Source organism: Austrofundulus limnaeus, unplaced genomic scaffold (assembly GCF_001266775.1).
Source record: "Austrofundulus limnaeus strain Quisiro unplaced genomic scaffold, Austrofundulus_limnaeus-1.0 Scaffold1061, whole genome shotgun sequence".
In the NCBI taxonomy this organism is placed as follows: Eukaryota; Metazoa; Chordata; class Actinopteri; order Cyprinodontiformes; family Rivulidae; genus Austrofundulus; species Austrofundulus limnaeus.
In genome coordinates, this window is record NW_013953463.1 from 23,061 (window position 1) to 37,766 (window position 14,706).

At 38.8% G+C, this 14,706-nt stretch overlaps 2 protein-coding genes across 3 annotated transcripts in view; both read left to right on the forward strand.

Moving 5' to 3' along the window:
- Positions 1–12,714, forward strand: part of imp4 (IMP U3 small nucleolar ribonucleoprotein 4) — a gene marked incomplete in the record, with an annotated part of 24,107 nt that extends 11,393 nt beyond the window's left edge. The window contains 4 exon segments of the mRNA XM_014030444.1: positions 6,042–6,196; positions 6,288–6,382; positions 10,314–10,387; positions 12,446–12,714. Coding sequence (XP_013885898.1) covers positions 6,042–6,196; positions 6,288–6,382; positions 10,314–10,387; positions 12,446–12,558 — 437 coding nt within the window.
- Positions 12,715–12,728: 14 nt separating this feature from the next.
- araf (A-Raf proto-oncogene, serine/threonine kinase) overlaps positions 12,729–14,706 on the forward strand; it is a 51,700-nt gene continuing 49,722 nt past the window's right edge. Inside the window, exon 1 of one of the 2 annotated variants that reach the window (XM_014030443.1) lies at positions 12,729–13,166. The gene's annotated coding sequence lies outside the window, so the exon portion shown is untranslated. Of the gene's footprint in view, positions 13,167–13,208; positions 13,260–14,706 lie in introns of those variants that run through there. The other variant, XM_014030442.1, reaches the window with a different exon arrangement.

Below are 14,706 nucleotides of genomic sequence, written 5' to 3' on the forward strand. Positions count from 1 at the left end.
TTATCATGCTGGAAGACCCAGCCACGACCCATCTTCAGTGCTCTTACTGAGGGAAGGAGGTTGTTGGCCAAAATCTCACCATACATGGCCCCATACATCCTTCCCACAATATGGTGCAGTCGTCCTGTCCCCTTTGCAGAAAAGCATCCCCAAAGAATAATGTTTCCACTGCCATGCTTCACGGTTGGGATGGTGTTCTTGGGGTTGTACTCATCATTCTTCTTCCTCCAAACATGACGAGTGGAGTTTAAACCAAAAAGTTCTATTTTTGTCTCTATTTTTTGGAGGGGGTTTCCATAGCAACTTATGCAAASCAGCAGGTTCTGAAGAGAGCTGAAGAACAGGCAGAACTGAAATGGTGAAATTTCATTATCTCAGATTAATTTTGTGAATTAAATCAAATGAATATGTTTTGTATAGCCCACAGATGGATCCTAACTTTTTCTAGGACCCCCATATTAGGTCTCCTTTAAATGATGGTAATCTAACAGAGCAGCCACTGAAGTTTCAGGTGGTTCAACAACTTCAAATCAGAAAATTTTTTGGATATTGAACATAATAAACCTATGGTTCAGTTTTTACATCTACTTTAAATTGTTTACTTTGCAGACTCTGCTACTGCAAGGCATGTCATTTTTTGTCTTATTAACTTTGTTTTGTTAGTAGGGTTGGATAAAATTGTATTGTGTGCAATTAATCATGAGAARAACTTTAATCGGTTATTTTTTTGGCACTTGACGATTAATACGATTTAATGCACCAGGCAGATTGACTGGGGTGAGTCCTCTCGGTGCTCTTCTTCTCTTTACCCCTTCTATACCCAATGGATCTCCTACTTCTTCATCAAAGTCCTCACTTTGTCTCAGACTGTGTTTTTCCTTCCCCCTTCTCTGCTTTTGAGCTCCCCTCTCCTCTCTGCAATGGTTCTGACTTGGTACATCTGTCTCCAGCTTAGGCTGTCTGCAGCTTCACCTCCACCTCACCAGCTGCAGCTTCACGCCTCATTGTTTTGACCAAAGACAAAACTGACTGAACTCAGTGCTTATAACTAGGGGTGTAAGAAAATATCGATACACTGAAATATTGCGATATTTCCTTTCCCGATACTGTATCGATATTCCAAAGCCCTGTATCGATTTTTTATTAAGGTTTAAAATGTCAACTTTCCTGCCAGCTGCTCATTTTTATGTTGTAGTTCAGCCTCTGACCATTAGTTGGCAGCAGTAAGCCAGCCATTTGGATCCTCTACCTCTTGAGCTCCAGAGAGTAAGAGAGCATTAGCATTGTAAGTAAACATTAGCTTCATGCTCCGATAGCTGAATCRAAGCAGAAAAGACCAACACCCTCTGTCTTCTAAGCTGAAATAAGGTTACAAACAGTTACTCATTTGTCAGAATGTATTTTAAACCAAATTAAGTGTTTTGTGAGCTCTTTTTCCAACTGTAGTCAGCTTTCACATTACAGAAGGCTAGCGCCTCGAGCTCGGCACTCCACCCGTGACATAAAACTGTTGCTCTCAATGTCCGGCTGATCACGTCAAAGTCCATATACTTTAAGTTTATCCTGCTGTGTTCACTTCAAAAACTGTTTAACTGTGTTGTTTAGCTTCTCCATTTATTTACTGTTTATTTTCAGGACCTGCCCTGCTGTTCGAGCCACAGTTATACAAATCATGTTCTGGAAGCAGGTCAGCTGAACCCAGAAACTCTGTGCAGCAGCTTCATATCATCTGTTTACTGAACTTTATGACAACATAAAGGCTATTGTTAAGTGCTGGGTGACCATATTATAAATTAAAATTAAAAACTAAAAGCTGCAAAAAATATATTTTCAAACTRTTTATTGGCAAATTTAGTCTAATAATTGAAAACATGGATGAAATATGAAACAAATAAAATACATACAAAGCAGAACACAGCTAAATGTATCAAAAGTATGTCTATGTAAAATTAGAATTTTCTGAGACAATGAATTTTGGTTTTTCATTTTTTTCCAGTAAGAGGTTTTTATTTTATAGAATTTTTGGACTAAAAATATCGCAATATATCACAATATATTGCCTTGCTTACAGTATCACAATATATCGGGATATATCGTGTCGTGACCCCTCTGTCATGATATGTATTTTATCACCAAATTCTTGCCAATACACAGCCCTACTTATAACACACTATACTACGCCCTAACCATAAAATCCAACATGTCGCTAAATCAGATCTCCAAAACTCTCCCTTAAAGCTAAATACTCAGTCCCGCTTCCACTGTGTCTTTATCGCCGCCAACCTTCATTCAATTTTTGTCTTTTTATTTCTTCATCCAGATTTTTTGGCTCTTGTCAGATACCTTCAGGTCTCAGTCAGAAAGAAGTTTGGGAACTTTATATTAGATTGGTGGGTGGGGGTGAGATTAGGGCTGGGCGATTATTTGATCGCGATTATTGATCGAGAAAAAAATCAGGTCGATCACGCGGTGATCAGCTGTGAGGCTCTTACTCGATCAAACATAGCGGAAATGTGCGTGACAACAGCCAATCAGAATCCACCTTCTCTTCCACTTCTGATTAAAAGTTGCTAATGAAACACAGACGGAATTGCAGAATTAACCAAAGTAATCCAGTATAAAACACTGAACCTCACAGAGTTCGCTTATTTGGGCGAGTTTCTGAGGTATTTTGGCCGATGTCGCTTCCTGTACCTGCAGTTACCTGCTAAAAGGCACGCAGGGTGAGCTCTGAGCTCCTCTCACGACACACAGAGGGAGGTGGGGAGAGTCACGATGTGCGGCTCACATCGCGGCTCACAAAACCGTTGTCCGAAAATATGAAGCAATCTTTAGGATAACATTTAGGACAGAACAATGTCCCAGCGGTTCTTAATTTATCTGGAGAAGAACTTTTCTGTAAGTTTTATCGGCACACGATGGGCTGGACACGACTTCCTCTATGAGTCTCATCACAAACAGCAGCTGAGAGACGCTGCAAACTCCTGAACACTCAGAAGCTGGGAGTTTAGCCAACATTTTGTCATGTGCAGAATCAGATATTCTTTCAGAAAAAATGAAACAGCATTGTTTGTTGTTTGATAAAACACTGTAAACAGTAAATAATGAGCATAGATCCTATCCAATAGGCAAGTGTGCACAAATTGTTGCTGTTTGTAGAGTTTATGTTTCTTTATGGCATATTTAATGTGAAATTCAATTTAAAACTTTATTTTTAAAAAAGGATAACTTTATAAATGTGAGATTCTATGATTTACACATAAATGTTTTTTTCTTGGTAAATATCTTTAATTACCTTGCAAAAATAATTTCATGTTCTATTGAACCTCAACTATTTGTTATATTAGTGAAAGTGAAATAACAGCCATTATTTCTGTAGCTATTTAATTAAATTATTTTTCAATCATTTTTAGGATAACAAAAAAATTGTGATATTAATCGTGGTCGGACAAATATGAAAAAATTAATTGTGATAATTTTTTTGCCATATCGCCCAGCCCTAGGTGAGATTAGAGKGTGGATTGAGGTGTTTTTTTCCATGAATCTGTTTGTGCTTCCCTGCCTCCCACTGCAACGCATTTCAAATAGGACTATCATTAAAAAGAGGTTCTGTAATTTATTTATCATAACTCTGGTTTTACTTGGTCTATCAACACAATTTAAAAATTGATGTAAAGCTGGTAGTTTGTACTTTTGACACAATTTGGAACAGATTTTTACAGAAAGCAAATCTTTTCCACTAGCGTGACTTTAATTGGTCATGTGCAGGTCTCTAGACTAACTTTTTGCACTGGTTGCACCGGTGCGCCTAACATTTTTTCTTAGGCACACCAGCACAAAAGTTAGGTGCACCCAAATTTTCAACCACGTCGCACGTCACAGACTGCAACGAACAATCAGGACAGCTGAGAGAGTCGTTGGTGCTCCCCTGCCCACGCTTCAGGACCTGTACACCACAAGAACCAGGAAACRGGCAGAGAAAATCATGTCAGACTCCACACACCCAGGACATAGCCTCTTTCAACTTCTCCCCTCCAGCAGGCGCCATAGAGCCAGCCCCATGCTCAAAAACATCCAGACACAAAACAGCTTCTTCCCCCTGGTCATATCCCTGATGAAAAATCCCAAACACTAGACCTATTAACTAGTGCCTAATGTATATATTATTATATGTAATCCACAGACTATAATGTTTATATCTTGCTTCCACCATATGTGTGTATTGTAGAGACAACATCTGCTGGAAACAAAGTCCTTGTGTGTGTCATCATACTTGGCCAATAAAGCTGATTCTGATTCTGATTTAACATCAGAGTTTTACAGGTTATTTTTTAAATCACTGTTCATTAAAGCAACATTAACTCGAAAATAATTAGTTAACAATCTAGTAAACATAATGCTCTTTATTTGAACCAGAATTGTAGACATTTAACTTACTGAAAAGTATTTAAAGCGATTCTATAAAATTCTAAGTGCAACTGTTTAAGAGCTGAACATCTTATAAACATCTTAAACATTTCATGTTTAAATTTTTTTTAGACACCTGTACCCTCAGATGGACAACTCCTGTAGTTTGGCACTATGGATCTTTGGCCTTGGATAAACCAGAATGATGAACAGAGAATATTGATCAGAAATATTACTGATATTTATCAAAAGGTTGTGCAGATTTTTTTTTAAAATAATAACATAAAAGTCTGCAATTTAATTAACATTAGTTGAAACTTATTATCTTATATTATTTCAATTAAATATCCAATATGTCTAGTTTTATCCTCCTGAGACCCAGAAGAACCTATTTCAGATACTTGGAATGCAACTGTGGTGAAGTCGATAAAGTGTAACAGCGGACTGCCAATCACGTGAACTTCCTTCCTCATGCTGCTGAAATGATCTGCTCACAGAGTAGACCCCGACTGTTAAATTAACAAGATGGACTTAAGAGATAGCAACTGTCCACGTCTTCTTATCATCTCCACGGTTAACAAGAAAAAAAAGTTTTACAAACTCCGATCTGGGTAAAAAAAAATACAGTTGTTTCGTTATGCATGTGCGCACGCGTGTGTTTGTGTGTGTGTAGGTTTTTGCTTCATGACTGGAACAATTATTGACCATTTCCCTGGACCTGCTACACACAGCCAGGTGAGGTTAGGGTTTTGGGCCAGGTGTGTAGTCTACCTGGGAGGTTATGGTTGGCTATAGGGACAGGAAAATGAATGGAAGCCAATGCAAAGTCCCCATGAGGATAGACAACAGTGTGTGTGCGTGGGAGGTGTGGAGCGGAGCCCGGGAGCAGAGCGCAATGTTATTAGGAGAGATGAGACTGTCGGCGGGATACTGCTGGATTCATTTTTTTATGGAACGTGATAGAAACTTTTTGTTTCAGCGGGCGACCGCTCCCCCTCCTGCTCCAACGATTGGTTGCACCAGTGCGACCGGACATTTTTTTTAGTCGCACTATTAGGAAATCAGGTTGCATTTGTGACCAAATTGGTCGCACTCTGGAGCCCTGATGTGACTAGGACATGCAGGTGCCCAGGGACTCCAGGGAATTATCCTCATATTATCTAAATGCCACAATTATTCACAGTTATTGTTTTGCCAATATTGCCTTACCCTATTTGTTAGTTTACATTCCTGCAACACATTACCACAAACAGACTGGAACAAAAACAAATTATTATCTGACTTTTTTTTTCCTTTTTAAGGATGATGTTTTTCACTTGATTTTAGCCAAGGTTATTTTTCTTCTTAAGTCTGATGCTCATCACTGCAACAGAGGAAGAATATGTCACAAACACATGCTGCCTTCAAGAATACATCTGCATCTCACTGAGACAAAATACAAACTCTTGTGTTGATAGAGTCTGCAGTTAATAAAAGTCAAATTAAATGTGAGAACATTTGTTACTTTAGCAGGTTAGAGATTTTCAGTACATTCACAAGTTTGAGTTTAAATTTCTAAGAAAGTGAATTATATCAAGTTAAAGTAATGTATTGATAGAGGTCTGACTGATCTTGATGCTCTTGTATGTTTACAGATGGCCTGGTTATATGCCACTTGCCATTTGGGCCCACAGCCTATTTCACACTCTACAATGTGGTAATGAGGCATGATGTTCCTGACATAGGCACCATGTCTGAGGCCTACCCCCACCTCATTTTTCACAACTTCACCTCACGACTCGGGAAAAGGGTGAGTGTGGACTCCGCACTGCGCACGCTGATACTGATATTTTTTTCACTCCTCGTGTGTGTTGATGCACAAACTAATTGTTCTCATGCAGGTATCGAATATCCTCAAGTATCTTTTTCCTGTGCCCAAGGATGACAGCAGGCGTGTCATCACATTCGCCAACCAGGAGGACTTCATCTCTTTCAGGTCAGTGTGAAAGGAACTGCTCTTATTACCCACCTCCAGAAAGCTGTTTGTGTTAGTAAAATATCTCATGAAGAACTGGAAGGATTTTAATGAAACTCAGAAATGGCTCCAAGTCTGGGAAGTTTTCAGGTTTTGAACAGAGGTTTGGTGTGGATGTAGCTGATTCTCATTACCTGTTCTGTGCACTAACACATTTCATTTGATCACACAGAACCTTCCCATGGTTTGACGTGATCTATAGTTTGGCTTAACTTTAATAAAAAATAAGATTATATTGTGCAAATGAGGACCCACAACCAACATGATTAAACATCGCTCAGGGTTCTGTCTTTGAAACGCTGTGTGAGCCGTTGCTGACACTTCTAAGCAAAACAACAAAAGGTGTCTAATACCAACACTGAGGCAGCTAACAAGTTACACTAGACCTTAAAAATGTAACAACAGCTCAGTAACATGTTTCAGCAGCTGCAGCACACACACTGGATTTGTGTCAATGTGCTTTCATCAGATTTTTAAAAATAAAGCTCTCTTGTAAAAGAGTACACTGCAACAACTGTCTATCTAACCAAGTCTTACAATCTTATCAGCCAAAAAGTATTTTTGATCTTGATTTGAGACGGCCATACTAAAAGGACAGAATGTGTTGGGCCCCGTAAAATCTGTTTTATTTTTTTCCCAAATTCCGTTTTTTCTGTTTTAATTTTTCTAAATTCCACTTTTTCCACTTTTTTCCCCTGAATTCCACATTTTCATTTTAACCATATTTATTTACCTAAAAAGTGTGCAATTATAAAGTGACTGAACAATAATTAAACAAATAAATAGCTACAAAATTTTAAAAAATAATGTCATTTCACTTTCACCAATATAAAAAGTAGTTGTGGTTCAGTAGAATGTTAAATTACTTTTGAAAGGTGTTTAAAAGTATTTACTGAGAAAAAAACCATTCTTTATATGTAAAACATAGAATCTCACATAATAGTTATCTTTTGTAAAACAAAAATGGTTTAGAATTTAGCTTAACATGAAATATGTCATAAAGATACATAAAACCTACACTTGCCATCTAAGCTCATTTTCTTCTGTAATGGAGATCTGCACACACGCCGTTTACAGTGTTTTATCAAAAAAATGGACAAAGGTTTTTCAATTTTTCTAAAGGAGTATCTGATTCTGCACACACAACAACAAAATCATGGATAAACTACCAGTCAGACTCCCAACTCACGTCTGAGTGTTCAGGAGTTTGCAGCATGTCTCTCAGCTGCTTCTCTGTCTGTGACAAGGAAGCTGTCTGAAGCTGTCTTCACAGCGTCCAGCCCGTCGTGTGCCAAAAAACTTGCAGAAAAGTTCTTCTACAGATAAATAAATAACCGCTGGGACATTTTTCTGTCCTAAACTTTATGCTAGCTATATTTTTGGAGGATGTTACTTTTAGCGAGTGAGCTGTTCGCTGTGTGGGTGTGGGTCGCAGTCTTTGCTTTTTTTTTTTCTTTTTCTCCTGTGTCGGGAGGGGAGCTTTGCGCTCACCCCACGTGCCAGTTGCCAGGTAACGGCAGATACAGGAAGCAGCAGTGGCCAAAATACCTCAGAAACACGCCCAAATAAGCGAATTCCGCGAGATTCCGCGTTTTACACTGGATTCCATTTTGTTTGGTCAATTCCATGATCCCGTCCACATTTTCCGCATCRCGGAAATTATAGGGCCCTAAATGTGTGTGATTATTAATCTTGTTAGCCTGGAAATTTTCCTTATTTCAAGGAGTCTTATCAAGTGCAACTGTCTGATTCCACTGTTAGATTACTTTACTTGATTTGAGTCTGAATCTTCTCAAACAAGGTGAAATAATCTGTCAGGGCAGTAGGACAATTCACAGAGTACCCATGTGAAAAGTAAATTCATAACATTTTATATCTAATTTCATAGTAATTTCATATATAGTGGTTGATAACAATCCTGAGAGGAAATCATAGTGAAGCTCATAAAAAATAAAAATAAAATTAGAGAAGTTAACATTATTTCATCCAGAAAGGACTCTGGTCAGCTACCTTATTTAAATCTTGTAAACTTTTTTGACCCACCCGTCCGTCCGTCCGTCCGTCCGTTTTCTTCCTCTTATCTGGGGTCAGGTCGCGGGGGCAGCAGCCTAGGCAGAGAGACCCAGACTTCCCTCTCTCCAGCCACTTGGGCCAGCTCCTCTGGGGGAATCCCAAGGTGTTCCCAGGCCACCTGAGAAACATAGTCCCTCCAGCGTGTCCTGGGTCTTTCTCTGGGTCTCCTCCCAGTGGGACATGCTCGATACACCTCACCAGGGAGGTGTCCAGGAGGCATCCCTACCAGATGCCCGAGCCACCTCAACTGGCTCCTCTCGACGTGGAGGAGCAGCAGCTCTACTCTGAGTCCCTCCTGGATGACTGAGCTTCTCACCCTATCTCTAAGGGAGGGTCCAGACACCCTGCAGAGGAAACTCATTTAAGCTGCTTGTATCTGTGATCTCATTCTTTCAGTCACTACCCAAAGCTTGTGACCATAGAGGAGGGTAGTAATGTAGACCGACCAGTAAATTGAGGACTTTGCCTTACTTTTTTGACCCTTCCTCTAAAAAGAATCAGGATCGGGGAAACGTTGGGAACTGGAATCGTTCAAATTTAAACAATATCCAACCCTACTTGAAACGTGATATGCATTTTTTAGGCCCTGTTTACATGAGATTGGTCTCTGGTAATACTGGTGTATTTTCAATGTTTATTGGGGTGAATAAACAGAAAATATCACCCATTTTCACCGAACTGCTGCTGAAATGTACCAGGCAGGGTTTCCAAATGGGACATACATATGTGACTCACTCAGTCGTATATGCTGAGTGAGGATGTTGTAAGATAAGGTGTGTTGTGTTTGGTGATAATATGCACAGAAAAAAAGGGGCAAAAATATATTTTTTATTTATATCTGGCAACCCTGATGCCAGTCTCACTCAGGCACCGACCATGCAGCGGCTGCAGGATCACAGTTACATCTGAACCTGGTGAATAAACTAACGTACTTTGGGACCTAGGACGGTTTTTAAGTTTTGCTCCTTCAAGCTGCAAAGGTCAAGTAACAGAAAAAAACTCTCTGCTGTCTGTAATTCATTATAATTGTTGTTAGTTTAGAAGAAACCTTTGCTGTGTGCCAACTGTGCATGCTTCCACAGTTGTGGGGTGTTACTGAGATCGCTTCAGAGAAGGTGAATGGAAACGGCACGATTCAAAAAAACTTCCTCTAATTCGCAAAAAAGTTGATACGCTCGCTTGACGTGGTTTCTGGGTCTTTCAAAATAGAGTTAATGCGCAAAAGGAGAGATGGAAACACATTTGCCAATTAAGTTCTGAAGTAGCGAACATTTACCTCACGATTGATGAGCTGTTTCCACTGTCTGAACGTTACCAGTACCAGAGCGACTGACTGGCAGCAGGACCCTCCTCCAGCTGTCGGCGTCTTCTCAGTTATTCCCATAACGTGAAGAGAACTGCATTTTTTTATGTACATCTCCAGACAGCATGTAAAATTGCCAGAATATGACAGAATAATTACAACTTTCCTGATGGTAGCAACACGTTCCTGATAACTTCTCTCCATTGTCCTGAGATGTGTGGACATTGTGAGTTTGTGACTTTTACTTCCTGTTTACTACACAAGTTTGACGTAATTGATTCGCTTCAAGCCAGTTTGATGGAAACACGTCTGATTTGCATTTCTTCGTTTTTTTCCCTTTTGAGAAATTTTTAAAATTTGCTCAAAATTCAAATTAAAATTGGATGGAAACACGGTTAGTGACGGGTAAACAAGCAGCTAGATTGCAACAAAAATGTTGCGGTTTCCCTGAAAACTAGCTCCTTGTAAACAGGGCCTTAGGGAATTATTTTTTTCTAACTTTTTTTTCTTTCTTAGACATCACACCTACAAGAAAACAGACCATAAGAATATAGAACTGACAGAAGTTGGGCCCAGGTTTGAGATGAAATGTAAGTATGATTGAATAAATTTCAAATCTCTATATTTTATGCTGTTTTCCCACAGATAATCATTTCTGATACTATTTCTGCTCAAATGAACAAAGTGCTTTTCACGTAGTTTGTTATGAATTAGACATGAGTTGTGCTGTCCACTGCACGAACCGTTTTTTTGGTTTGGGAGTCAGGATAGGTTTCTGGGGTAGTATTTTTATTTTCACTGCAGAAATATGGGCCAAGACATATTAAATATGGAAAATACAGTCTTAAGAAAATATATTACAGACTTAACTGTCCACATCTTCGTTTGTTGAAGACTGAAGCCAGCTGGCCCATGTTTAATGGAGATGTTAGGATGTATTTTTTGAACCAAAACTCACACTGTCATTAATCAATCATTGTTGATATAAATTAACATTTTTGACAAAGTTTTCAAAAAGCCTTCTATGTCAAAGTGAAATCAAATAAAAACACTCATTAAATCTCAACTAAAGTTTTCCAAAGGGCATCTGGAAGAAGTTCTTCTTGGCAGCCAGCCCTAGTTGAGATTTATTACAAGATTTCTTCAACAGCAGCTTTCTTTTTGCTAAAATGTCAGATTTTTTTTTCTTTTTTATGTCAAAGATAAAATAATAAAGAGGATATAAAAGATTAGACAAAGTAGATTATTAGTATCTTCTTACTTGCTAAGTGAACTATACAAGTGCTGATGAGAACTAACAGTTCAACCACATGAATATTGTACATATATCCAATTTATTCTACGGCTTTGGTGGAGTCATCCTGTAACTGGTGGGTTGCTGGTTCAATCACGTTCCAGCCATCTCAGCCTTGCCTACTGATGGTGATCAGAGGGTCCGGTGGTGCAGGGCAGCCCTGCTGCTGTCAGCGTGCTCCAAGGCAGCTGTGGTTGTCACTTACTAGCATCAGTGTGTGGATGAATGACTGTAGTGTAAAGTGCTTTGGCGTTTGACGGGACTTGAAAGTGCTATATTCAGTCCATTTACCACTATGTGTACAATTCCAATTTTTTTTCCAAAAGCAAATTCTTAGTACATAATGTAAAACTGCAAAAGTAAAACTGAAGTGTTTAAAGGGGCATTATTATGTGTTTCTCAGGCAAATATTTAAATACTATACCATAATAAAGTATCTATGTTACCTTTAGCTGTTATTAAAATGCTGTTTTATGGTTAAATAGAAAATAAATTTATCTTCTCATCACTTCCTCTTCTAAAACGCCTTGAAACTGGCCTCTCTCTCTCTTTAAGACCCACCTTCCGCATCTGTCACGTCCATTTCGGGGAGCGGGGGGTGCGCTTGCGCTATGATGCAGTTTACTTGGCATCTGAAAATACATTTCCTCAAAGGAATTTTGAATCTGAAAAGAGCTTCACTGAGTGGGAAGTACTGTTAAGAGCAGCAGACAGTTTGTTTCACTTTCACTCGTTTGCTTTGTTACTGCCGAAAGCCTGCAGGAGTCATGGGTGAGGGGTGGGGAGGTGTGCTCCATGATGAGGAAGCTCGGCTTGGAGACACAGCCCAGAGGCGTTCCTGGTACCAAAAGGCATTTCTGGTCCCCACCTGTCGTTTTGCTCCTCAGCATGGCTGACTAAAAACACTGCAGGATTTCTCAAACATGCATGAATGAGTCAGAGCAAGGCTTTGGGCGTGTTTTTTATAAGAGTATATTATTATAGCATGATATAAAACTCAAAAAAGTTGATTTTACATGATATTGCCCCTTTTAAAACAGACAAAGCTTTAAATAAACTCATAATATATCTTTTTAAGTCTGTACTCCAACAGTATGTTTATCATAGCTGGACGACCCCTGCAAATGGGAGAMAAAGAAAGGCTACTAATTTTTTTAATGATGGTAAAATCCTAATGAAGTTACTTCAAATCAGAAAACAATATCTTATTGTTTGTCTTGGGATTGTGGGGGATGTTTTCTAAATAAAATAAATTTGCAATTATCTATTTATACTTTTTTACATTATCACCCACATTTCTGTCTGTTTGTTCAGGGTTGTTTAAAGTTTTCTAATTTGTTTTTCTTCTGTTTAGTGTATATGATCAAACTTGGCACCTTGGAGAATGAGAACACAGCAGATGTYGAGTGGCGTCACCATGCATATACGCACACGTCTAAGAAAAGGAGGTTCCTCAGTGTACAATAGGACAAAATGAATAAAGTGTACACGACTATCAGAAAGTCCTCTTTCTGGAAGTGTTTTATATTTAACCAGTGGGGTTTGATAAAAGAAGTTTAAGTAATTGAAGTGTATAAAATACTCACCAGTAAAGTGTATTTTTAGTGATTGCAAATTGGGGGGGGGGGGGGGGACGTGTCAGACCCATACTGAATTGTATATATTTTGGTTTGTAATAAAAATGTCTTCTAATTTGCATTTGTTTTTGTCAAATTATTTAAATTAACTGATGAAATCCTTTGCAAGTCTTCATTGTTAAGAAATAAGTTATTTAAAAATATTTATAGGTTAAGAGTATAAGCTGATTTAATGAACTATTGTGTAATGTGTATTTTCCGTTGCTTTACCTGATTTTTTTATGCATGAGTATGAGAGGTGTCTTGTGTAGAATTTGTATTACTTGATTGCATGAGAAGGACCCGCCTCCTTTATGCCCAGCTAGTGTACGTCCAATGAAGAAGTGCGACTGGAAGAATCAGCCAATCAGAATGTAGCATTATGGAGGTTTTTAGCTTTCCCTGAAGTTCTTGACCGATCCGATTTTAGATTGAGACTATTCAAGATGGCTGCTACAGGTAAGGCTGTAACTTTTTGCACTTAAACTGCTTGAAAACGCCGTGAAGTAGGGAGGTCTTGTAGCCACCGTGACATTTAATTAACGATAGCAGGTTCGTATTGTGTCAAACAAGTCATTAGATTAGCCTTTAGTAGAGAGAATTCAGCAAAAGCAGCACCAAACTGACGCGGTGGTAAACCCCACAGGTTGGGCTAACGTTAGCTGACTAGCATCAAAGCGTTTTACAGTCACTGGGAACAGGATAATCTCCTGTCCACTTGACACTATTTAGCTGGCAAGCTTCTAACTCGAACGGAGAATTTTACTAACGTTTCTGTGAACTTCGCACTGCAAAAGTTGCCGCCATTACGTTGCGTTTCATATGTGTGCCACAAAATCCCTTTAAAAGTTACTGGCTAGTTAGCCAAAGTTGGTTAGAGGCGCCCCGAGAAACATGGCCTCGAAAAAAAACCCCATCCAAAATGTAGTGTTTCACAGCAGAAAAATACCGAAAATAATAGGCTAAGAGTTGTTAGCAACAGTCGAAATGCGAGTAGATCTCCGTAAATATAAGTTTGACGGCTTCGTTAATTCAAAGCTCGAGCAGGCAGATGTTTGATTATATCATTAGGGAGGCTTTCAGGAGGTGTTCATCGCCCCGCGCTTATGCCAAAGATCTGTCTTTAGTTCGGCTAATGACCGTGGTATGGGCCGCTCTGTTTGCATCCATCACCAGTGACGGTTTTAGATTCAACTAAAGTAGACTCGTAGGCTTTCACAAAATCAGGTCTTCATTCACTGTAATCCTAGAAATGAAATTGCTTTTCCGGTTTGTTGTGATTGATCACGATTTGAATTTTAAGTAGTTTTGAAGCTAGTGATTATTGTCATGTTATTAAATTTTATAGTGAGTTCTGTTAGGAGATGTGAGAGTAAATCTCACATCTGTTGTTAGAACTATATTGGGTGTTGTATGACCGATTTGTAATAATCTTTGTGCTGATGCTCAACACAAATTRTTGTTGTTGTGGTTCATTTAGCAAGTTATATTGAACCATAAACCTATATCTAAAAGAAAATTTAAAAGACTTAAAATTAATAGTGCTTTTAGATTATTATGGAGAAGAGATTTCTATCCTAAACATTAAATTGTAGGCAGGCTGTAGCACCTACTGCTGCATTTTCTTTTTCTTACTAGGTAATTGAAACTGTATAAGAATGCACAGGCATGACAGGTTGGTGATTTTTAAGAGTAGCCAATATCCGCTGATCTGTGTATTTATATTATTACTGAGGCATTTAGCATTTTTATTTTGTTTGCAATCACTTTATAATGTGACATAGTTGTTTCAGACATGGATTCGTTTCCTGTGTTTGGTGTCAAACAAAGCTGTGTTTGAGCTATGTGCAATGTTGTTAATGCGTGGAACTGGCTTTTTGTATTATGTTGTGGTTGATATTTTAAGATCAACATGTAAGCCCTCAGCCCCCTGGTTGTTGTATTTTAACCGTGTGTGTGTGTGTGTGTGTGTGTGTGTGTGTGTGTGTGTGTGTGTGTG